We start from the raw sequence: 23809 nt of genomic DNA on the forward strand, positions 1-23809 counted from the left end.
TACACACCTCACTTCCTGGCATGTTTTTCCTACGATTATGTCTATTGTTTCCTTAGTAATCCTAGGAAGCAGGAGTTAAGAACGAGAAATGAGTCATCGGGTCTCAGGCTGGTTCAATACATACCCAGTGATCGCCACAGGGTGCCGTGCTATCAGTCTACATAGCTGGTGCGTGTCTATGTCTCACCCACGGTTTAACGGTAACTGTTACAAGATGCATGACGACCTTTGGAGTATACACAGGTGAACTTCCAAGTTTGGCGATCTACTTTTGGTGAGACCTCGCCATGTCGACACGAAAACGCACCCAGCGGATTGGCACTTTGGTGAGATGAGGTACTGTACGACAGAGTAAAACTGCTGGAACAGATATTGTATTTGAGTCCATCGCACTGAGAGGCGATGGCCAAAACGCTGTAGACTCGGACTTGTTGATCCTCGGTTGCAAATGAGGATGACTAAGATGACTAACCCGATCCCACATCACTACTTACTAGCACTACTGCTACAACGGTGACTGCGATCGATTCATTGGTTGCGCCTTGCCCAGATGAGTGACGAAGCAAGCCCCTGGAGAGATATGTCAGATTACGGCTGAGCGATGTTCCGACATTCGCCATTGCGGTACTAGGAGTGAGATTGGAGAGGTTAGTCAGACTCATCACACGTCATAGATTCTCTTTCTTACATTTCAGCCTGGTCCAGATCATATGAAGCCTATAAAGCCTATCAGCACCGACTTCTACTTGCTTAACGCTTTTCATAACCCACACCTCCAGATCCTTCACAAATGTCTTCTTCTGTTCCTGCCCAGCTCATCTACTTCGTTCCGCCGCCTGATGGCTCTGCTCCATTCACCCGAATTAATGTCGACCCTTCTTCAGGACAGAGTCCCAGAAATTGGGTTCCAGAAACACACACCGTAGAAATCAACAATATCAGAGGAAAGGAGCACGAGTTCACACTTGATAAGGCTGGCTATCAGTATTATAAGAGGTTTGCAAAGCACCAAGCATTTACGAATGACGAGGATATTAAGAACGAATATTACCCGGAGAGCGCCGAACTCATCAAAGAGCTCACTGGTGCGAGTAAAGTCGTCCTCTTTGACCACAGTACGTCTTAATATCGACTGCCATTACACGATGCAGACATTGAATTTTTACCATCTTTACAGCTATTCGGCGTCGCCGACCTGGACAGTCGAGCGATGACGAATCTAAACGTCAGCCTGTTTCTCAGGTCCACGTTGACCAGACGCCTGCAGCTGCCGTCAACCGTGTACATCGTCACCTCCCTGCCGAAGAAGCGGAAGTGTACGTGAAGAAGCGTTTCCAGATCATTAATCTCTGGCGTCCCATCACACATCCTGCCGTGGACTATCCACTTGCACTATGTGACTATACAAGTGTCAACCAAGAGACTGACCTGGTTCCAGTCAAACTCATCTTTCCTGACCGGGAAGGCGAAACGTTCGGTGTTAAATTCAACCCGAACCACAAGTGGAATTATTTGAAGGAGATGACACAGGACGAGTTGGTACTGATTAAATGGTACGTCTGTGACATCTGCATGTTGAGTTCACGTTCCAATCATATTCTTGACCCAGCTACGATTCTGCGAAGATCAAGGATCTAGCGGTCTTCACACCACATACCGGCTTCTTGGACAAAAGTGCACCCAAAGACGCGCCTTTGCGAGAATCTATCGAGTTGAGGGCTCTCGTTTTCTACGATTAGGCCAAAACCTGTAGTGATATATATGTCGCCTGGCTGCTTTCTCAATTGTAGTGCTAGGTCCGCGTACCGATAATCATGTAGACTACAGGAACGGTGATCTTATATAGACCATGGACAAGCATAAGTTGTATAAACGAGTAACGGGTACCGGGTTCGCCCGTCGTTCACAGCGTACCGGTGGCGGTCGTGCCAACCTGCTCATTGCCAGCGGCTACTTGGACCACTAACCTGCTAAAGGAAGAGTCTTTGTTCTCCTAGTATTCACCAGTCGTTACAATCATTCAAATGTCAGATATATCAAAAGCACCGAACGCTACTTATACTTACATCGCAACCACATCATTACTTCCTCTTCTTGTGCGAAGGATTCGCCATTGTGCGTATCCATCCAGTCCCTGTTTCTCCGGCCAACTATAGCCAGAAACTGATAAGAACATTTTGGCGAGAATAGTGCCTGCTATTCTTTCACACACAGATAGATAATCACTCGCGATTTGACTAAACCTTTTTTGTCCCCATCGGTCCAAGAGGGTGTCTACACCTTGAAATATTTCTCACCTTCAATAGAATGCACCACTGTTCTACACAGGAAAGCATGATGTAGTGCATATAAGTCGGCGCGCCAGAGCTACCCAGATAAATATTTTCCCATACCTTGATTCACCCCTCTCAGACGTTCTGCTCATGTCAGCCGAAGCTCAGCTCGAGGCGCTCCTCGCCATCATCAACACTTCTGCGCGACAGGCTATTGCAGAGTACAAGAAGAGTGGAGATGTACCCACCATAAACTCAACGAGCCCACATCCCCTTGATTCCGCCGCGGACACGGTAGCTTTGAAGAAAGCGGTGAGGTTGTTGGAGGGGGCTTGCCAGCAGCTTTGTGTCTCCCTGGCACCACCTCAGCACACTCTGATCAATGTAAGAGCGACGTTCTAGGAATATGGTTCCTGATGATAAATATTTCCCTTCAAATGAACTCATAGCTCACAGAAAACTTTGACTGGGCATGCGCCGGCGCTGCCATTCGTGCCAAGATTGCCGACGTTTTGGCCGACTTTCCGAATGGTCTGCATGTAGCAGAGCTCGCTGACATCGTGCACATCGAGAAGGGAAAGCTATGTCGTCTTCTGAGAGTACTCGCATGCAAAGGCTGTTTCCTGGAGGGTACGTTTGGGATTTCATGCACAATTCGACCCCCCGGACCTGACTAAATGCGCACATTTCTCGCCTATAGTCGATGTGGACGTCTTTGCGAACAATCGCTTGTCTCTAATGTTGAAATCATCTTCGAATGTTTCGTGTCTGGCTCGGATTTACGCACAGGACGTTTCACAAGCTGCTGAATCATTATACGAGACTTTGGTAGACCCGGACTTTGCTGCTTCGTATGAACCAGACAAAGCCCCGTTGATTTATGCTCTCAGAAAACGTAATATTCAAGGCAGCTTCTTTGACTGGATGAGGGAGGACGTACGTTGCATTACCTGTACTCATACATCGCTTCAATTTTCTAAATCGAATTCAACAGGATGAAAGGCGTGAGGTAAGTCACTCAACGGTCTCAACCCGAGTTCTGTGGTCTTACATCAAAGCAGAACTACCATCGTGCAATGGTTGGCTTGGGCGATGTCATGGGATCGCTCTCAGTGCTACATCGTGAGTAACACTGTTTATAAATCAGTAAAGATGATTCAGCTCTCCGATAGATTATCCTTGGAATGAGGTTTCAACGGTCTGTGATGTCGGCGCTAGTATTGGAACCTTCTCTCTACCTTTGGCCAAGAAATTCCCTCACCTCAAGATCACAGATCAAGACCTTCCCGAGGTGCTCGTACAGGCGACCGAGGTACTTTCCTATCACGAAGCAATTCTACTTTGTTCACTCGCATTTCTTCCCAGGTCTGGCAAAAAGATGCACCCGAGGCTGTTGAGGAAAAACGAATTGAATTCATCCCATTGAACTTCTTCGAGGAGATACCCGCCCAAGGGAAGGACGTTTATTATGCAAGTCTTCACCTTTTGGTTACTATCGAGGCTCTTGTTTACCAAAGGCATTAGCTGCGGAATATAATCCACGACTGGCCTGACGCTGAGGCAGCTGTAATAATCCGAAACGTTCGACGAGCAATGGCACCCCATAGCCGGCTTCTGATTCGTACGTAACGATACCCAGACGATCATCGTGGAAATCTCACCGAGTCTCTCATTCACAGACGATTACGTTCTTTCATCTGCAAGTCCGAAGTTGCGGTCTAGTACCCTCGGACAAGAATTAGTTGGTGTCGTGTTTTCCCCTTCTGTTGTTCCTGTTCCTGTCACATGTTCTAATTTGCCACGCCGATCGAACAGGCCCCTGAACCGATGTTGCCTAACTTTGGCTCTGGGAATATTCGGATGTACCAGCAAGACCTCAACATGTGGTTCATCCATAATGCCAAGGAGCGCACGGTACAGGATTCCGTGACTCTAGGGTTAGTCCAGCCTTCACAGACGGAAAGACTTCTTTTGTTGACTACTTGTTGTTTATTCTGCACTCCATAGAGCTGCTGCAGGCCTACGGCTCGAGAAAATATACGATCTCGCGGAATCGTCTGTGCTGGAGTTCAGAATAGCGTGATGTGTTTTCTTGAGCAGGCGACGCAGGGTTGTAGTACGTCAATATCATCCACTTTTGTTTTATCCCTCCTACTGAATCTCTCTATCCCCAGCAGTGTATTTTTTATATATCTCTTTCATTGTACCACGTAGATGAGTCTCGCACATGAGTGCGTGACAGGGTCCCTGTCGATATTATTCCGGCGGTCCTCAACGGACAAAGGGTGAAACCTGCAGATTTTTCGAAAAATAAAGCAATGTATTCTTTCACTAGCAGTCACGAAGACTACCCGATAGTCTGATAAGATGTGATCAGGTTCCTCCCCCTTCCAGCTTAGGTTTCAGGGGTAGAGAGATAGATCGCCCTCTCACTTGAAATGAAGAGCTTATTATGGTCATATCAAACTGGTAAATTGTTGATAAGATCTCGTCTGGTTTTCCGTGTGGATGTTCCTCGATGTGGATTGTCCTGGATTGTCGCACGTATGTCTGAACTCGTGCGAAAGCCGCGGTGAAGCCTATGCGAGCGGACTCGGAGTGGACTAAAGTTAAGCTTGAGCTCTTCTTTGAACTACCGTCCTCGATCCCTAGCAAAGTTGCTGCTGCTGCAGGGAATGTTGCGTGCACACTCCTGATTATACCTTACAGGATCGAAGATGATCGTCACTTGAAAACTACTAGTATCTTAGCACCCGGCATCTATAGCTAACTTAATCCCAAACATATCGGAACCTCAGGCAATCATGGTTTATTTCTATCGTACCAAGAACAGAGGCCCTTATCTTTCGTGTTTGTCATGATACCGGTCTTCTCAGCCACGGCTGTGTCCCCAGTTTCTCTAATTGCGCCTATCAGACCCGCAGTAACTGAACTAGTACCCGGACGGTCGTTAAAGCCTAAAGCTTGTCTTTTTGGGCGTTGCACGACAAGTTTTGTTACCACTGTGTAACCAGAGATTTGACTAGACAAAAGTTTCAGACAACTTCAATCAAGATCACTCACGCAGTCACCGTGGACTCTCGGACTCTGAACTTGACTCGGAAAGTCTTGTAACTTCGCATGAGTTTACCCTTCTCTGCAGACCAATATTCCCTTGTCATCAACGGACCATCCCACGTTGAATGGTTGTTTCTCCCAAGGTCCATCGGTTCTGTGACTATGACCCCATTTATCAATCGAAAAGAGGTTGTCCGGCACGGAAAACTCCCATTTTGTGAGTGAACCTGAGTGCCGCTCTGACGGATTTGAATTCGATGGGCAGGGTCGCTTCTACCGAAGGCAATTCATGGCCCAGATGAGTGGATGCTGTATCCCATGGTCACCATCTGTCCAGGAGGATCATCATCATCAATTGCTTGTGCAGAGGCCGTTCGTACAAGGGAATTCCTCGTTTTGTCCGAGGGGATAAGTGGTGTGAAAGAGGATGATGGATTTATACAAGATGCTTAAGGCTTGGAAGCCTCTACTCCATCGTCCGCCGTCTTTGAATCTCCACAATGGAGGCCGCACTCGCGTTTTCTAAAGAAGCATTTGACTATATTGTTATAGGCAAGTCCTGATAGAACCAATGTGACTTGGTTCTTTTTACCTGATTTGGGATTCTGGGTGACGCAGGAGGAGGAACGACAGGTCTCGCTTTGGCAACGCTGTAAAAGCACTCGCATCTCCAAACGCTGACTGTTACTGACGAGATATCATATCAGACTATCAACTGACTCTAAAGTGAGGGTCGGAGTCATTGAAGCTGGTCTAAGAAAAGACGATGATTTTATACTTGTACCTGGTAGGTTTTCTGCAAAGATTGAGGTTCAAATACTCTCCACTCATCAGGGTCCGATCCTCCAAAGGCATGATCGGGAAGGTTCTTGGCAGTATGTGTAGTGTTTCCTTCTACGAGTATTTCCTAACGTGTACCCAGATCCCGATTATGACTGGAACTTTTACTCGGTCCCTCAAGGAGCTGCTAATGATCGTCGAATTGCGATAAATCGCGGGAAGGTACTTGGAGGGTCATCAGCCCTCAACTATATGGCTTACACGAGGTATCAATGATTGTCTGCTCTGAATTATTTATCAATTGATGTCCTCATCTTAAGAGGGTCACAGATAGAACATGATGGTGCGTGAATATCTTTCTGCTATCAAGTCTATAGAGGATAACAGTATGGTTCCATGCCATCTGTCCACTTACAGATTGGGAGGCACTCGGTGTTACTGGTAAGTTTCAGTGTTGCAGGCTAGCTGAATTACCTCAACTTCATGGTAAAGGATGGAACTGGAGCATTATACAGGATGCCGTGAAAGCATCTGAAGCTTGGAGCCCTCCTTCAGACTATGCTATGAAACACCATGCGGATAATAATGCGGAAGAGCATGGAAGGTAGGATAAAACAATAGCGAGAAAATTACCACGAGTGACTGAACCCTCCAAGGAATGGCTATGTCAAAACGACAGCATATAGCTACTATTTTGATTTAGCTCTCCCTTTTTTCAAGACTCTAAATGAGATGGGTGTGGCAACCAACATGTCAGAGGTGTGTGGTTCTGTAACTTCTTTTGGAAACCGTTGTGACTTCTTTTATGTGTCTTGTAATCAGTCTTCCGGGGATCTTATTGGGATTTGGACGTATACCGCTTCGATTGATCCCGTGACGGGCTCACGGAGTTACAGTACCAATGTAAGTTTTTTTGCAATATATTTCGTCCAAAACTGAAATGCTTTATAGGCGTACTACGACCACGTTGCAGACCGTCCAAACATAGTTGTTCTGACAGGTGCACATGTCACCAGAGTACTGTTGGATGACAACATGAATGGCCCTAAACGAGCTCAGGGAGTAGAATATTCCGTGGGGGGCCAAGTATATTCCGCTGGTGCTCTGCGTGAGGTGATCATCTCTGCAGGTACTGTCGTTACTATCGCAGTCGTAATATGTCCTTAATAAGCCGTTGTGTGTAGGTGCTTTGCAGACGCCCCAGGTGTTGGAACTTTCTGGTAAGCACATGTTGATGTTGTTATGCAATGGAGAAATTTCATGTTTAAAACGTGGATAGGTATTGGAAACCCTGATATAATGCGCCGACTTAACATACCCGTGAAAGTTGACCTACCAGGCGTAGGCGAAAATCTTCAGGTACTTGTCCTATCCATTGATTACTGGACAGAAGATCTTAGTGCATGAATTACAGGATCACTTTACCGTACGTATGGGGGCCGAACTCCGAGGTATACACGAAACAGTGGACGATTTGTCTTTGGATACATTTGCCGAAGAGAAGTTAAAGCAATACAAACAGTCAAAATCAGGAATGCTTAGCAGCACCCTTTCGACTCTTGTGTTCTTACCAGCACAAGCTTTCATTGGTCCAGATGTAATGAAGACCATGCTCGATTCTCTGGATAAGGCACTTCGAGATACTACCATGCAAAACTCCCCTTGGAGACAAGTATACGAAGTGCAGCGATCCTGGCTTGAGAAGAACGGCGTTGCCCAACTGGAGATGATCCTGTTCCCATGTAAGTAGTGCACTTTGCTGAATAATGTGCTCAACTCATCCGGATCTTTCTGCAGCATATCAACATGCTTCATGCACGACCGAGAATGCTCGACATTACACCTTATCTGTTTTCCTCCAGCATGCATGGTGTCGAGGACATGTCAGACTATATTATTGCGCGTTTTTATATTGATAACTGAAGCCTAAGTACAGGTTCATGCAGTGTCACCTTCTGCCCTCGATCCTCCTGAAATCGATTTAGGGACGCTCCGCTCACCAGGGGATATAGGCAAGTACCATTGTATGTATTAGAATGTTATTCTCAATCCCTGCAGATATGATCATGCTAGTCGAAGCCATTAAATATGCATTCAAGGTGATGCAGACTGGACCACTTGGCGAAGAGACAGCTAAGATCATCGAGCCACTGCCAACATGGTCAGACAGTGAGCTTCGGGAATACGTGCGCACAAATGTCATCAGCGCATTCCATCCTATTGGTTCGTCACGTCTTAGTAGAACGACATAAGAAAAGATGGAGATAACTCTTGATTTAGGAACTGCTTCTATGCTCCCTCGTTCGCAGAATGGAGTTGTCGACAATAATTTGAAGGTAGGGCATTGTTCAAGTTACGTTTCAAAGTAAATCTTTTAACTTTTTGCGCATAGGTCTATGGTACTTCAAATCTCAGAGTGGTTAGTAATTCCTTGTCACATCGTCAATTGGTTGCTCATGTAGCTCGTAACGTACAGGCTGATGCGAGTATCTTTCCAATCGTAAGTCACATTAACGTATCCTGAAGATTCCTGACCATACTTTAATCATATTCGCCATTTCAGCATCTGGGTACTCATCCTCAAGCTACTCTTTATGGGTAATCTATAAAAGCTTATCCTTCATGATGAGCTACATGGCTAACTTATAACCCCTCCAGGTTGGCCCATAGAGCTGTTGACATCATCAAACAAAAGGCAAGCCTCTAGTCTAGTCTCCTAAAAGGCTATTTATCATCTGGCGGGAACGTTCGATAGAACGAAGAAAAATACACTTGTAGCAATATAAGAACTGAATTTACTGGCCACAAATATAGTTCAACTAGTAACTGAAGCAATACGTTGAGGACCGCGTGACTCGATAGGAAGGGGTCTAACATAGCGTATACATTTATAACGAATCACAGTTGGGGGCATATGATGTCGAGGTTTCGACTTCCGCGAGAAAAGTATTGCTTCACCTCAGTCCCAAATATCTTGATGTATGGTGTACATGAAAAACGCATGTTACATCACAATTGGTATTAAAATTAAGTGACGAGAATGGTACAGCATACCCCGCCAGAGTATCCTCACCTCGAAAACCTCCATCGATCTCACTCATATTTACGTGCTGGCCCCTCACATTTGAATTTTGCACCACTAACCCTCACTTCTTCAGGTCTGATGGTCCCTGGTTCACCACCACTTATTCCAAAGACACTCATCAACGAGGATCTTAGAGTATCGTAAACAGCCTGATGAGGAGCGGGCTGGATCGAGTTAATGGTGTGAGTATGGATGAGTCCAGATATAGGCGAAAAACCGTAGGTTGAGTCACTGAAATCTGGTCAGCTGTGGTTTAATGAGGTCCGAAATCTTACATACATTTCCCATTGCCCCCGACCACCACTCACTCGCGTAGTTCCTGTGACGCACAAGCTCACAAATAAACTCTTTTCCCTTCGATGAAAGTTTTTCTCGCGTTTTGCATATGGCTCCTCGCTCTTAGCTTGTGATGATGCAGCAGACTGCACTGTCATTTTCCGCAATGTCACGTGTAAATCAGAGTAAAGCGTCTTCATGGTGTGTCGAATGAACACAGAAGAAGCCATATATAACGGCAAACCTGAGTTAAAAGATGAATAGACGTTGTGAAATGACATGAAGCTGCGCCTACCTTCTATATGCAGTGTTCTTGGAAATGGGGAAGGCAGGGGAACAGGAGGCGTATACAACAGCCGTACTTTAGCACTATATATGCTCTCCACGTCTCCTTTCCCTGACGCTTCTGCAATGACGGGTGCTTTACTTGGGTCAATGTGAGCCACGAGGCCCAGGTGAAAAAATTTTGGAAGGGTTTGCTGGAGGATGTAGATCGCACGACCTGTTTCCAAAACCGAGAACAGATGGTTTCAGTTATGCGAGTTCAAAATATTCGAGGGTTGATAAGAGTATCGGTGAAAGGGAGACTGAGCGTAGCATCAGAGGGTCTCGAGTCGAGTTACTTGGAGGATGAGCGAACCTGTTCGGATTTCCCACTCCTGATCAGATATGTCATCTTGTTCCGAGGGCTCTGGTTCTGAAGGAGAGAACATAGAGGGCATAATCCCTGATGTCATGTGTACCAGACTAGGGTCTTTTGATGCGCAGACAGAGGATGTGACTTGAAATGGTCCAGTTTGAATGGCACGGGATGGTGTAATGATACTGGCGCGATACCTGGCGCGCGGTACATTCCTGTGTGTGAAAGAAAGTTTGTAGCAGCGTGGTTGTGGATGTAGAAGAGGTTGGAGACGTCTAAGGATCATGGCTGTTGGTGTAGGGAACGCGTTCATGAATGGCATGCCGAATTATGTATGATGTTTGGCTGCACCCTTAGAAATAAACAATGTCACGTGACTACCGCCGCGACATAAGGAAACGGAGAGACTAAAGATAAATTGACATGACTTGCCTAAACTTCCTCGAGGTATCCCTGGACAATCAAATGCTCTATATCGGCTCTTCTCACCATAAACCTCTGTCCTTTTTGAAAATCTATGCTCCCTAGTTCCGTCTGAATGACTCCACAATCCCTTGCCACTCTCACCAAAACGTGGAGATCTCTGGGAGGGTGAATAATGCTTGCTGTGATGTCAAGCTCGTTGGAGAAGCCAGCACGATACTCCATGATGGAGGTGTTGTACTGCCTTAGGAAATCAACCTCGTGTGGAGACAATTTGCTTCTAAGGTCTTGGTTGCTCAGCATATGTGGTAGGGCCCCTCCGACCTCCCAGTACATGTCCCTCAGTATATCCATCCTATGTTTGTGATATGCTAGCAGACATCTTTTGTTTCGTACGATCGCAGTTTGGTAGATGAGCATGGATGGTGAGACGATGTCTCCATTGTCGATGAGTTTCTCGAGATCGCGCTGCTCTCGAACAATTGATCTGACGAGACTGTCGTTGTACTTCATGATGGTATCCGTTGCGGTCGACCTCCGCGATTCCATGACAAGCTGGGTAGCAAGATCGCCAAATTGACGCGTCTCAGTCATCGTGCAAGGTAGCAAAGGAGGATGTGTGACCTGTGACTGAATGTGATGGCACGCGTATATATGTCACGTTGGATTACTAAATCCACTAAATTAGCAAAGGACCAGCGCTTGCATCCCAAACCTGACCATCGTCCACTAACATGACAGGATCATCTCACGAATTTCAAGATATCGAAGAGGCGACGACAGCTTTGCAGTAAGCTCACTGATTCGCATCTATATGCTTCAGGTTTACAGCGATTAGGTCACAGCCCGACAATAAGACCCGTAGATATGACCGTCAGCTTCGGTGAGGGGCATTGAATAACCAGAACGATCGATACCGTGATCAACTGAAATATTGTCTGTTTAGTTTGTGGGCAGCATCTGGACAGAGTGCTCTTGAATCATCTCGGATTTTGGTGATATCCGCTTCAGCTACTTCATCTTCCGTCCTCAAGAACCTCGTTCTTCCTGGGATCGGTCACTTCACCATCCTCGATCATGCTTCAGTCTCGCATTCAGATGCGGGAAACAACTTCTTCTTAGAAGGATTCAAAAGCATCGGGAAGTCCAGGGCTGAGGAAGCCGTGCGTCTGCTATCTGAGCTGAATGACGGTGTAGAAGGAAAAGCGGACACAAGGACACTCGAAAGCATATTAGACACACAGCCAGAGTGGTTTGCAACATTCACCCTTGTTATCACACATAATCTCGAGCAGACGATACTCGAGAAACTATCATCGTTACTGTGGTCAGATGACACATACCCACCACTTGCAGTCATACGATCGGCTGGTTTTCTTGCAGAGTTCTTTATCCAATTCCATGAACATAACAGTCAGTTTAATGTTACTTTATTTTTTTTCCCGCTGAAAAGTTGGATATTCCAGTCATTGAGAGCCACTCGGAAACATCGCCTTCTCTTCGCATCGACAAGCCATTCCCGGCGCTATTAGAACATGCATTATCGCTCGATTTGTCTTCTATGGACCCAACTGAGCATGGTCATATTCCGTACGTTACTATTCTTGTTCGTGCACTGGAGGACTGGAAGAAAAAGGTGAAGCCGTTGATCTCCCTGCACGCCACTTGTGATCTCATACTATAAATAAGCACGATGGAAATCCCCCGAAGTCTTACGCAGAAAAAAAAGAGTTCAAACAGGGAATACTTGCACTGAAAGTGAAATATGATGAAGAGAATTTCGATGAGGCAGAAGCGCAGGCGTACCGTTGCTGGAGCGAGACTAAGGTTCGTGGGCATCCTTTTCTCCTCTGTAGCTTACTTATATTACCTTGTTCAGGTTCCTTCTGAAATATCCGCTTTATTTTCTGATCCTAGACTTGCTTCGCTCGGACCAACTTCCCCTCCTTTCTTCCACCTCCTCGCAGCGCTCCGAGATTTTACGCTTTTGCCGCCATATGCACTTCCACTTTCACCAACACTGCCTGACATGAAATCAGATACGAATAATTACATCCATCTCCAGCGTTTGTATAAGACACAAGCGGAAGAGGAGAAACGCGTGTTCAAGAGCTTGCTAACTGTGCCTATAGAAGACTCTTTGGTAGACTCCTTAGTCAAGAATGCACATGCGTTGCAAATCATGCAGGGCAAAAAGTGGGGGACTTTTGATAGCGAGAAAAGTGCTCTGGGTGCGTGTAACCGAGTCATCTAAACTTGAATTGCAATTCTAAGATGACGCCTTATCGACTCATAGTGAACTCCTTATCGGTGTCACCCAAAGAAACATCGACACATCTTGCCCTTTCAGCACTGTTCACCTTGCTCTCTCGCCAACCAGATATTCCTCCTACCGAAGAAGCACTGAGGACTGAGATTCAGTCCGTTATAGGTCAGGGAGTAGAACTTCCTGAACAATTGGACGACGCTCTCGGCGAAATGTAAGTTTCAGAATAATAATCATGTCCTCGAAGTAGCATTCCCTGAACTTTACATAACAGCGTTCGTGCGCCCACTGCTGAATTGCCCAACGTAGCCGCTTTTCTGGGCGGCATGGTAGCACAGGAAGTAATCAAAATTATCACGAAGCAGTATGTGCCAGCGAATGGCTACTGTGTGATCGATTTGATTGAGACTTGGACGGGAGTTATCGGCAACTGACGGGGTAAGGTGGTTTATTCGCGGTACTAGTGCACGTACTATTTGTAAAGTTAGAAATCAGAGAAATGGAACAGACCAAATAACCTGCTCTTTGGGGGCATACCAGTGAGGGAAGGGGTAAGACAATTGAAGGTTAAATCCAGACTTTTATGGCTTGTAAATCATATATTCCATACAACACCTTACTGGCAAGTACTTTCTGGATTCGAAGGTACACAGCGAAAATGTCTTCAAACAATATTGCTGCATTACTGGACTTCGGATACAAGTGACCACAATCTTGAGCCGAGTCCACATTAGATATTCAACGATCAAAAGGCTTGATAAGGTTGGCCCAATAGCCTACGCTCACTGCGTAGGAACAACATGGAATATATGACCGTTGAGCTGATCCCCCGAAATCGATACTAGCAGGGTCACAAGGTTCCCACAAAGACGGTGTGATACCGACCTCCGCAAATCAAAACCATTCATACCATCAGACGAGGCAATTTAGCGAGAGGACTACTGCGACTCTCCGTGTAAGCATCTCCATCTGAAATAGAATCCCTTGTTCAGGTGTGCCTATCCGTGGGGTTATCTGGTATATTTCTGGAATGTATATAGTAGACGTGACGTAGCTTTATTCGCAACTCCTGGACTCTATCTGAGCTGTCACAAGTATAACTGACGTAGCTGTGCAAAACTGACACGGAGAACATCAGAACGACTTCCGATTCACTCACGCGGAACTTGTTGAGGTACACACCTGAGTGAGTAGTAGTACGTACTAGACAAAGTGACAGAGGGATTTTTGCCACGAGGATACGAGCGACCACTGACACGGACATTATGAATAGTGATCTCCTGAGAGTTTCGGGTCGAATTCTACTGTAAAATAATATTGGCTTACTTGTACCTGCCCGAGTTCAGTGTGGGGCAAGCAGGTGGGTCGTAGCATGTGGATCTAAACAGGATAATTTTCTGATGAGCAACCAGCGACGAGAGACTACTTACTACTATTCGAGTTTTCAAGTTTAAACCGCGGTTCTAGAGAACCACCTTTTAGTTATGATTACGATAAAAATGATCGCGGCCACTCGAGCGGTTGAAAGTTGAACCATGGTCTTCGAAGCCTTCCATATAAGCTTCAGGTTCAATCGAGGTTTCCTTATTACAGAACAACCGCCAATACTGATGTCGTTTTGGGAGTTATAAGTATAACCAAGTACTAGTTATCCGATGATACGGTACCTGGAATAAATTCCGAGAGTCTCAGCCACCACTCTACTGGATTGAGTCATTTCGCTGCTTCACCAAAGCAAGCCTTTCCGACTCGCCCTGGACAGTTCAAACTGGCAAACTGAAACTTTCCTCAGTTCCAACGCCATGCACTTTGACTGGCTATGCATTTCTCCAAAACATATGCGCAGCTACTCCTCACGTTACCTCCAGAATTGCGGGATAACGCTATAGAATATCGCCAGGTCAGTACTGCCTATCTCTTCAGCCCACAAATGTACTCAGTTTCGTCATTTGTAGCTAAAGAAGCTCATCAACCAAGTTGTGAATGAACTCTCCTCTTTGGGTCTGAGTCCATCTGTTCTTCAGCAGCTGCTCGAGCACCGAGAAACCGCCAGAATCGGAAACCTCGACGACGTCGAGCTTGATAGTCACACGACCAGCGACAACACCCATAATATATTTCAACCGCTTCACCCTCACGTTGTATACGAATTTGCGACCACGTCGACTTTTCTTGAGCCTCGTTTGCGCCTGTCCATTAAACATCCATCATCTGATCTGCACACTGAAACAGAAGTGGCATGTCCCCCTAACGTGCTCACAACGGGTACAGCGCAAAACGGGCTGCTCGCAGACCTGCCAAGCGCAGTATCTAACAGGATTCTTCTGGCGCTCTCTCGTCAATTTCCCCTGGAGTCACTCGAACAGCCTAATGGCTCCGAACTTACGCTGGACTCTTTGACGAATTCGTCACAAAAGTATGGTTCACCTTATTTTCTCTTGCTTCCTACTAAAGCCATGATGATAGTGAAACTTGTGACAGCACCCATGAGCTTGTGATACCCCTTATATCAGACACAGCATTCTTTCGTCTTCTCACTACAGCCCTGCAATCGCTCTCCACTCACCTTGTCACCGTTCATTCCGATTTCACAACTACGCTACAGTCGCTCTCGCTATCAATCTCCCATGCCGCACGTCCCACATCGTCGACTTCTTCCTTCCATCCCCACTCTCCTGTATCTAATAATACCTACATTTATCCGAGTTCCATTATCACACCAGGCGTCAAATCGGACCTATATTCGTGGCGCGAGATCTTTCAACTTTATGTTGAAGCCGAGGTATTTGAGGGAATTGGAGAGATAAATAGAGGCGAGCGAACTGTCGAAGAGTCAGAAAAGCGACTGCGCCTATTTTCTGAACGTGTATCCCAGAGAGGTCTTGACAGTAAACAAAAGTTGAAGCTGAAACAAAGTCGAGATGCGTTGGGAACATTCCTCAAACTTAACTTCTTCATCCTGGACTTGAAAAAGGTGAGTGTATCGTCTATCGTTCCGCTACCTGCTTAGCTTATCCCATGACAGTTTCAGCTCGCGAATGCCGAAGCGACTCGCAAAATACTGAAGAAGCACACGAAACGTACGGCGTTACCATTACCTGCGTTCGCATCAAATTTAGCAAGATGGAATGGTCCACTTCCACCAGCTGAACACACGCCATCTATTTCTGACCTTGCCCTGATTCCGACAACTTCCACTTCGCTACCACGCCTATTTGTTCAAGCCATCGGGGAGACTCTTTTGCCTATAGTCCCACACATCGATGATTATGCCTGTCTGATCTGCACGAGCATTGCGTTCAAGCCCATACGCCTTGCATGTGGCCATCTCTTTTGCGTTAGGTGATTACTCTCGTTCATTCTTTCTAGTAATCATAGAAACTAACCACACTTCTTCAAGGTGCCTCGTCAAGCTTCAGAAGAGGGGCAAGGCAAACTGCCCAATGTGTCGCGCACCGACTGTGTTAACCGCGAATCGCTGTAAGGATACTCTATACAGAACATATTTTTTAAAGCTTACACTACTTTTACAGCAAATGTCGATTGGGCTTTGATAAACTTCATGGAAGATTGGTTCCCCGTCGAATCCAAAGCAAAGCTAAAGCAGAATGAACGTGAGGCGGCCGAAGAAGAGTTCGAGGAGCTCGGATTACGCATGCAGTCTTGTATGGTGATGTGAGTGCCTCAGATGTCATGGTTGATATATTTGGAATGGCTTGTCTCCGGCTGTTCTCAAGAAATTTGTGGGTGTCTGGTGAATTTTATAATGCTTATTATTATTGGAAGACTTATGCTATGGCATTGCATTGCGCTTTACCACCCAGTGCCTCTTTTCTTGCCCGCCTTGTTCGTATTTATCTCGGTATATACCAAGGGATGGATTCTATATTTATATATATATAATGTACCTTACGGTAGATTCTCAATATACACGAACAGGATCAAGTATGTATGGTGTTGGAGGTCTCAGTAAACGATAGTGCAACTTGAAGTGATAGGCTACATATCTAAAGTCAGCCGCAGCCTACTCGGCCAATTTAAAAGTACTCGGCAATAAGCGTAGCTGTGGCGCAAATTAGTTCACCTTGTCATGCTTATTTTCATTCATTCCAGTTACTGTCAATGTTCCGCCTGGTTTGTCAATGGCACAATCCTCTAAGGACGTACGGCTATAGATATCTCGGAACAGTCTCAACACCAAAGTCGCATAACTCTCCCAGTGCAAACGCTATGCAAATAGAGCAAGACGGTGCTCGTATCCTGCGCGCCGTCAGAAAACGCGTGGAAATTAGAAATGATCTCCTAACAAAGGTGAGTCTTCTTTTTCTATACCAATAGAATATATGAAACATATAGGCGCGTCGAAGATGTCAGACGACATGTCGTCTGCTGTGGACATCACGCGAGCGAAGCAAATCAAAGAGCTGGAGCCTTTACAGGACGCATGGGTTTCATGGTCGCATGCTCGAGATGTCAGTCGTTTTTTCCTACCCAAATACATTACTTGACGGGTTTGTACATCGTAGTAGTCTCTACAAGAGACTATACCCTTACTAAGTGACGAAGATCCAGCCATGCGTGCCCTAGCGTCTGAGGAATATGTCTCGCTCACAGAAACACTCTCGGAACACGTACATTCTGTATTCCCAAAGCTTCTCGTGCCTTCTTCATCAACACGACATCTATCTGCAATGCTGGAATTCAAGTCAGGCGTCGGCGGTTCCGAGGCTTCCCTCTTCCTTGCGGATCTGTTGAGGGTATATGTACGACATGCGAATGCGAACAGATGGAAAACGCAAGTGATTGCAAGTAATGAGACAGATGGTGGAGGCGTTAAGGATGCGATACTAGAAATCAAAGGGGAAGGCTCGTATGATGCGCTGAGGTGGGAAAGCGGAGTGCATCGCGTACAACGGGTACCTGCTACCGAAGCAAGTGGACGTACGCATACAAGTACGGTCGCGATCGTAGTACGTTTGCTATGCTGGTGCATAAAAATATCACTTTACTCAATCTTCTTTAGGTCTTACCATTGACAGAGGAAACGGACAATTTCAGTAGCGGCGATGATATCTTTTCCATGGATGACGTGAAGATCGAAGTCATGCGTGCACGTGGGGCAGGTGGACAGGTATCTTTGGGAACATCATTATCCCTTTTATCGTTTCTTACAATGATGAATGTAGCACGTCAACAAAACAGAGTCTGCGGTTCGTTTGACCCATGTCCCGACTGGAATAACAGTGTCGATGCAGGACGAACGGAGTCAACATCAGGTAGGGGTAGACTTTTGCACCTCGGGACCGGTGGATGCTAATGCTGTGTTCAAACAATGCTGCTCGATAGAACAAGCGCCGCGCTTTCCAGGTTCTTCGTGCGCGTCTCATGGACATCAAACTGACGAAAGAAATGGAGGATCGCCGTGCTACTCGACGTAATCTCGTCCGTGGTGCAGACCGCAGTGAGAAAATACGGACGTATAACTACGCACAGGTATTCCACTCCATCCCTTGTATTAATCTTTGTCAAGTCAAGCTTTTTCTTCTTCAGGATCGCGTGACCGATCATCGTCTTGGCCTGTCGTTGATGAATCTGACTTCTTTGTTGGAAGGCGATGGTTTGCAGGATTTTATTGATGCATTGAAGAGAAGTCACGATGAGGACTTGATGGAGGAGATTGTAGAGGGGTTGTGAGGCTAGAGGTGTGCTTTACTTTTTTTAGATCCGAATTCGTTGTCTGTTCGGCTAATCACATTGCTTGGCGAGATCTCTCCTCGCGGTAAAATTAGGTGTGCCTTGTTTTATTCCCGTTGATAAAACCTATTCACACATGTGTACGTGACTTTAATTAGGGAGACTGAAGGGTTTAAAAGATTTCTTAAACCAATTAAAGCGATTCAAAATATTTAACTATATCGATTACGCTGGAACAGCATAAGTGTAAGTGAGCACCGCATATATATATATTTGAACATCGGATTTTTATGAGTGGCAAATAAAAATGACACAAAAGTCACACACAATTAGTGAGAACAGTGTTTTTTTTTAATCCTGCACTGGCTTGCGTAGACTTATGCTCCATACTGCTTTTACTGGCGACAGGATGGTCTGATCGACATTGAATGAACCGTACAAGTTTACAGAGTCAACTGCATCCATGATCACCATCCATAGTTGTGGCGGTGGGGTGATATTCTTCGCGCGACTGATACCTCCCCGAACGAAGCTCTGAAGGATGTTGTTAGATTCCGATTGGCAACGGATGAGATCCTTGATCGAAGATATTGTTGTTGGTATTGTTCTCCCTCTTGGTGGAGGTGCTACTGGTGCTTGTATAGCAGCTCTGCACGCCGGTATACCGTGACCCTATGCAGCTTCCATTGACACTGCTAACCGTCATTGTTTTTGGCTGCTATATAGACGTAAGCTCGAATCGCAACCTGGAAGTTTACGCTTGCACGCTGTTAAAGGAAATGACGGGGAAGTTTTCGAAGGCAATATAGATCAATGATCACGGGCGTTGGTGGCGGGCGGTTGCGTGTCACACTTGTTTGCAGCACATCCAGGCGAGATATTTGGTCGAGCTCTCCAACGGTGCAGGACTTGGAAATGCACTCGTTAGGTCATCAATGCCGCGGAAGAACTGGACAGCGGCGTGCATTATATTTGTCATTGGAATTTCTTGTTGTTGTCTATATGCGAACAAGGGAGTCTGGAGGTTATTCAAAGGTACTGACAAGACAAAATGTGCGTACTCACTCGAAGTCAAGTCAATAGTTGTTATCACTCTCCACTCTATCGCTATCTCTCTCTCGGAAAAATTTCCCCAGCTCCCTATCCACAGCTTTCTTCACAGACAGGCCCGATGAAGATCGATACACGAGCGCAGTTTGTTCACTGGCAGCAGGAGGCTCAACTATTTGAGGACCCACCAGCTTGCCATAAAATGGTCTTCTTTATTCTATCGCAATTTTCTGTCGACGTCTATGATTTTTTTTGCCAAGCGCATCTGCTTCTCATTGAGTAATTCTGGGTTTCTGGGAGTCTTGGCTGTCGTCTGCGATAGTAGGGCAGTCAGCTATTGATGTTCACCATGGGGACATCTAACGATATCAAAGCAGTCCCATGACTATTCTCGTGCGTATGAATTTGTTTTGATTTTAGTCAATAAATCTGCATATTCAGCTCGAGACTATCCGAAACTGGGAGACTCCTACTCCATTTAATTCCCGCCAGCCACGGATGGGGTCTATGTAAGTGGGCGAAAGTACACTGCGTCACGGTTACTCGGAGATGAAAGGATCAAAGAGTCGTCAAACGAAGGGCGAGGGCGCTACACGCTGACTGGACAGTACACCGTTGGACATATTCGAGCCATCGGATTTTTTGGCCATACGGATGCGACGTTGAACCAGTGACAACGATGCACCATGCTGTATGGAAGGATGCCATGATGGTGATACAAAGGTAAGTAGATAGCAGTGTCGTTCACCTCATGTTCCTATAACTGAATAAAATGAGGCTGTTTATGAGAATATCTTGGAAGGAGTGTTGGTTTGCTGTCAAGGAAGCAGTGTGAGTTCTTATTGAACACTATCAGCAATAGACTAAATTAGTGGTGCCATAGTGGAAAGCAGACTCTTCCGACAAGCGCAGGCAGCAGTGTAGTACGCTGTTTGCAAATACCAAGCGCTGATACGGACATTACTCTAACGTGATAATTAGCGCTTCCGCTGACAGATGCGCATGTCCACATTGTTTATTCTGTGCTATGATAACATTCGAATACAACACAGGATATCATACAATCCTATCGATATAAAGCGACCTTGCAAGTTCTCCTACGACTTGTCTGACTCGCTCTCTTGAACTAACAATGTCGACCTTATGTGCAACCTCCGCGGATTTTCAGTTTCAGGTGATCAAAGTATGTATTTTTAGCTCGAGCGAATAATCGTGGATATTAAAATTAATCTCCGATCCATCAGTATATAGACGGTGCGTCTCCCCCACACTGGCTGGAATGAACCAGAGAGGTTAACTGTAATGTACTCGCAGTCGCGTGTCTGCCAATCCTAGTATGTTTTTCAACTATGTCATATCTATCTATTCAAACTATCCATGGTTTAGATTCTGCAATACTGCCATACCCTTGAAGATGAAGTAATTTTTTTTCACTCATTCCATCGTCCATCTTCGTTTTACTCAGATATATGTGCTAGATTGATTTGATCTGGAAATCAAGGTGGAACCTCGCCAAATTCCTCTATCTTTATTCTCGTTACAATGTGTTCGTCTTTATCGTCCCGGTCTACGTAGGTGCATAAGTGGTCCGTCTGGGAAATAAAACAATTCAATAACGTGTTTATAGTGAGCAATGCTCCTGGCTTATCCACAAGGGTGTGTTCAATACGCTGGTTGTTCTTCTGCTATACTAATATCATGTCTGTAGATGTGCCAAGCGGCAAATTTGACCTATGTAGGTTAGTATATGACTTGAATGGTTTTCGCCATTTTAGCTAACTTGTCGGCAAAGGAGTCGCAGTCAGTGGTGCTACTGTCGGAGAAGGTAAGACTATCGTTTGGTCGTTCTCTAAAGGTATATTGCTTATGTTGAAGCACTACAGCTATTCTGGTTATTCGGACATGTGCCATTTGGGCAAAGACCAAAAAACAGCGCATTTGGCTCGTGTCCCTATACCTGGTTAGTTCGAGTTTTACGATTTCGTTCTTTCACTGTGTTGACTATTAACCTAGGTTTTTGTTGTGATTATATTCGTGCTTTCCATCCTATGTGTGCGGTCCGTTGTCGGTGGGTCTGCTCCTCCCTTTTATCTTCGCCAAGTTTCAGTTATAGAATTCAGAAGAAAAAGTTGTCCCAATAGCAGGTACTTCGGGGTGTAATGACGCCATACTCCAAGGAACTGTGGTATACCCAGTGGCTGTCGTCGCGTGCATGCTATTTCTGGAAACCGGTAAGTAAACCTCGTTCACTCTTCTCCACACTTAATATTTGGCAGCTCATATCTACCAATCTACAGTCCTCTTGACACTTTTGGTTTATAGAATCGTCGATGCTCATCGTGATACCAAGAGTCCTCTGATACGAACTCTATACAGAGATGCGATTATACTCTACCTATGCATTTTAGGTAATTCATTGAGCTGATCACTGATTTACTATTGGAAGTTGAGTTGACGGAAGGGTTCACACATATCTAGTGTTGTCCATCGCAAATCTTATTGCTTTTGCAGTTTTTCCCGTATGTTTTCTCCCTCTCATCTCCAGACACATCACTCAGCTCACCTCATATAGCCGAGCGCAAAACTCGCCATTGACACGTATGTGGGATCTACAAGAATATCTCCAGGTTTAAAAGGTTAATCATATATGTAAAATTTATTTTTTTTCCAGGCTGTACTTCTGCATGCATAGCATTCTGTCGTGCGCTGTCATTCTTCGATTACGCTGTGCCAATTCTAGTGTGGATGAGATGTCGTATGTACCATTTCGATCGATGGCACTTGGCGTTGCGATCCGTCAGTACGGTCACATTCGGTCGTTTATTATGCCTACATCCACGAGAGAAGCGGTCTCAACGGCAACTCCCGTGTAAATGAAGAATATCGAAGCTTTTGTTCGGATTTTCACAAGTTTCGCGGGTGACTTTTTGTATTACGGTTGATGATAGACTACTCATTTAGTTATTTCCATCCCATTCATGCCGTACTGCTACCATCGGGTGTTGATGTAATACTGTCGTTAACTGTCAGTTCAGATGGGGGGGGGGCTATTCGGACATTTCTGAAAACATACGTTCCACTGTCATTTTTCCTCAACAACTCAACCTATAGCAGTTCTATATATTCTTACCACTTACTCCAACTTTCCTAGCACAAAATCCTGAATTATTGAGTAAGTTCCTTCCATGTGCGTGACTTTCGAGAAAGTAACGCTCTACTAAGGTACTGCAATCTCAGTTTCAAAAAGTTCAGGTGTGCCACACTCAAGATCATGTTCAACCACTGATAGTGCCGAGCGGAGCTCCAACTCGGCTTGTGTGACCTCTGTGACGTCCGAATACCCATCTGAACTGACGGTTAACGACAGTAGTACCAAAACTTCATTTTTCTTTCGCCAATATCATGTTTTTGATTCCTTATGAACGAAAAGACCCTATCCATGGTGCTCTGATCTTGATCGTGCGTAACGCCAATGAGAGCAGAGAAAGGCAGGTCGCCAGAAAACGTCAGACGATAGTGGACCGTAGTGGCAGCCTTATAATTATTGGAAAACAGTCTCTCGAAGTGTAGGAATATCTTATCAGATGATTGCGTCATGTTCCTTGTTCTATCCTGGCCGATGGTGGGTGTATGACAGATCTACTGCACCGTTCAAAAGCTTTTCCGAGTAGAGTAATAGCGCAGAACCAGATAAAATCGGAACAACAGGTTCTGCCACCTCTGTTTCTTGAAATCGGATCGAAAAGTGCAGTCTAAAAGCCAAAATCCGATGTGTTTGTAGTAACTGATGTTCGTTTATCTTGGGTGCGTATAGTTCGGTTATACGAATCCAGTAGTTGACAGTGCCAGTGTGAGTTGAGGGTGGTACAGATCCACAACTTCGGGTTGAATATCGTTTTGGATACTGTCATTGGAACCCTGCTCGGGGATATTCTGGAGTCGTTTTATCCTAGGACATTTGATTAACGCATAAGATGCCAGGGTTTTCCAACAATGACGAGTTGTGATAGATGAAGAACATACAGTCGAGAAAGAGAGCAGAAATGATGTTGAGAGAAGAGGTGGCGGAGATTTTGGTTTATTTGTGACAAGTGGCTGTAAACATGCTCAATCCATACAGCTGAGCGCGTCAAAAGGTTTACTTGGACTCTAGCTTAGTGCACAACACGGGTTTCAAGGACTACTCACCCCCCACACCCACCGGAAGTGCTTACAAGTTCACCGTCACTACGAATCTCTACACTAACGCACAAGCAAACGGAGCT

The 23809-nt window shown here is 45.6% G+C and overlaps 12 protein-coding genes across 12 annotated transcripts; 8 read left to right on the forward strand and 4 right to left on the reverse strand.

Moving 5' to 3' along the window:
* Positions 1-507: 507 nt before the first annotated feature.
* Positions 508-1872, forward strand: SERLADRAFT_471078 (uncharacterized protein; the record flags this gene model as incomplete). Its single annotated transcript, XM_007319905.1, has 4 exons — positions 508-647; positions 706-1115; positions 1178-1553; positions 1610-1872. The coding sequence occupies 3 exons, from the start codon at positions 791-793 to the stop codon at positions 1737-1739; spliced, it is 831 nt and encodes a 276-aa protein (XP_007319967.1).
* A 551-nt stretch (positions 1873-2423) lies between these two features.
* SERLADRAFT_362214 (uncharacterized protein) lies at positions 2424-4500 on the forward strand (the record flags this gene model as incomplete). Its single annotated transcript, XM_007319906.1, has 12 exons — positions 2424-2657; positions 2723-2903; positions 2974-3209; positions 3268-3282; positions 3335-3395; positions 3446-3585; positions 3639-3761; positions 3798-3894; positions 3953-4014; positions 4089-4210; positions 4281-4389; positions 4448-4500. The coding sequence occupies 11 exons, from the start codon at positions 2424-2426 to the stop codon at positions 4354-4356; spliced, it is 1347 nt and encodes a 448-aa protein (XP_007319968.1).
* A 146-nt stretch (positions 4501-4646) lies between these two features.
* Positions 4647-5752, reverse strand: SERLADRAFT_416371 (uncharacterized protein; the record flags this gene model as incomplete). Its single annotated transcript, XM_007319907.1, has 3 exons — positions 4647-4965; positions 5098-5295; positions 5337-5752. The coding sequence occupies 3 exons, from the start codon at positions 5477-5479 to the stop codon at positions 4647-4649; spliced, it is 660 nt and encodes a 219-aa protein (XP_007319969.1).
* A 431-nt stretch (positions 5753-6183) lies between these two features.
* Positions 6184-8712, forward strand: SERLADRAFT_439506 (uncharacterized protein; the record flags this gene model as incomplete). Its single annotated transcript, XM_007319908.1, has 18 exons — positions 6184-6205; positions 6253-6376; positions 6431-6453; positions 6528-6551; positions 6603-6714; positions 6767-6869; positions 6933-7013; positions 7062-7239; positions 7295-7330; positions 7390-7469; positions 7525-7852; positions 7908-7993; positions 8047-8134; positions 8184-8333; positions 8391-8446; positions 8503-8529; positions 8587-8610; positions 8674-8712. 18 exons carry the CDS (start codon positions 6184-6186, stop codon positions 8710-8712), a joined length of 1581 nt encoding a protein of 526 aa, XP_007319970.1.
* Positions 8713-9087: 375 nt separating this feature from the next.
* SERLADRAFT_471085 (uncharacterized protein) lies at positions 9088-10418 on the reverse strand (the record flags this gene model as incomplete). Its single annotated transcript, XM_007319909.1, has 4 exons — positions 9088-9426; positions 9475-9715; positions 9767-9973; positions 10112-10418. 4 exons carry the CDS (start codon positions 10395-10397, stop codon positions 9204-9206), a joined length of 957 nt encoding a protein of 318 aa, XP_007319971.1.
* A 125-nt stretch (positions 10419-10543) lies between these two features.
* On the reverse strand, positions 10544-11128 carry SERLADRAFT_439508 (uncharacterized protein; the record flags this gene model as incomplete). Its single annotated transcript, XM_007319910.1, has 1 exon — positions 10544-11128. One exon carries the CDS (start codon positions 11126-11128, stop codon positions 10544-10546), a length of 585 nt encoding a protein of 194 aa, XP_007319972.1.
* Positions 11129-11251: 123 nt separating this feature from the next.
* Positions 11252-13321, forward strand: SERLADRAFT_450484 (uncharacterized protein; the record flags this gene model as incomplete). The annotated part of the gene is made up of 8 exons (XM_007319911.1): positions 11252-11324; positions 11373-11417; positions 11481-11947; positions 12001-12170; positions 12224-12361; positions 12414-12765; positions 12831-13014; positions 13075-13321. The coding sequence occupies 8 exons, from the start codon at positions 11269-11271 to the stop codon at positions 13232-13234; spliced, it is 1572 nt and encodes a 523-aa protein (XP_007319973.1).
* A 1184-nt stretch (positions 13322-14505) lies between these two features.
* SERLADRAFT_450485 (uncharacterized protein) lies at positions 14506-16748 on the forward strand (the record flags this gene model as incomplete). Its single annotated transcript, XM_007319912.1, has 6 exons — positions 14506-14700; positions 14756-15216; positions 15282-15774; positions 15826-16142; positions 16201-16280; positions 16334-16748. 6 exons carry the CDS (start codon positions 14620-14622, stop codon positions 16477-16479), a joined length of 1578 nt encoding a protein of 525 aa, XP_007319974.1.
* A 431-nt stretch (positions 16749-17179) lies between these two features.
* On the forward strand, positions 17180-18494 carry SERLADRAFT_371034 (uncharacterized protein; the record flags this gene model as incomplete). The annotated part of the gene is made up of 6 exons (XM_007319913.1): positions 17180-17272; positions 17330-17770; positions 17824-17931; positions 17987-18076; positions 18147-18293; positions 18351-18494. 6 exons carry the CDS (start codon positions 17180-17182, stop codon positions 18492-18494), a joined length of 1023 nt encoding a protein of 340 aa, XP_007319975.1.
* Positions 18495-20930: 2436 nt separating this feature from the next.
* On the forward strand, positions 20931-22044 carry SERLADRAFT_471097 (uncharacterized protein; the record flags this gene model as incomplete). Its single annotated transcript, XM_007319914.1, has 9 exons — positions 20931-21119; positions 21172-21200; positions 21253-21283; positions 21337-21369; positions 21428-21504; positions 21558-21612; positions 21665-21775; positions 21842-21952; positions 22023-22044. Coding segments are annotated over 7 exons (438 nt in total), but the record flags the coding sequence as incomplete, so codon positions are not given.
* Positions 22045-22276: 232 nt separating this feature from the next.
* Positions 22277-22672, forward strand: SERLADRAFT_471098 (uncharacterized protein; the record flags this gene model as incomplete). The annotated part of the gene is made up of 1 exon (XM_007319915.1): positions 22277-22672. A coding segment is annotated over one exon (186 nt), but the record flags the coding sequence as incomplete, so codon positions are not given.
* A 526-nt stretch (positions 22673-23198) lies between these two features.
* Positions 23199-23566, reverse strand: SERLADRAFT_471099 (uncharacterized protein; the record flags this gene model as incomplete). Its single annotated transcript, XM_007319916.1, has 1 exon — positions 23199-23566. A coding segment is annotated over one exon (203 nt), but the record flags the coding sequence as incomplete, so codon positions are not given.
* Positions 23567-23809: the final 243 nt, after the last annotated feature.

The sequence above is a fragment of the Serpula lacrymans genome, assembly GCF_000218685.1.
Source record: "Serpula lacrymans var. lacrymans S7.9 unplaced genomic scaffold SERLAscaffold_9, whole genome shotgun sequence".
NCBI lineage: Eukaryota > Fungi > Basidiomycota > Agaricomycetes > Boletales > Serpulaceae > Serpula > Serpula lacrymans.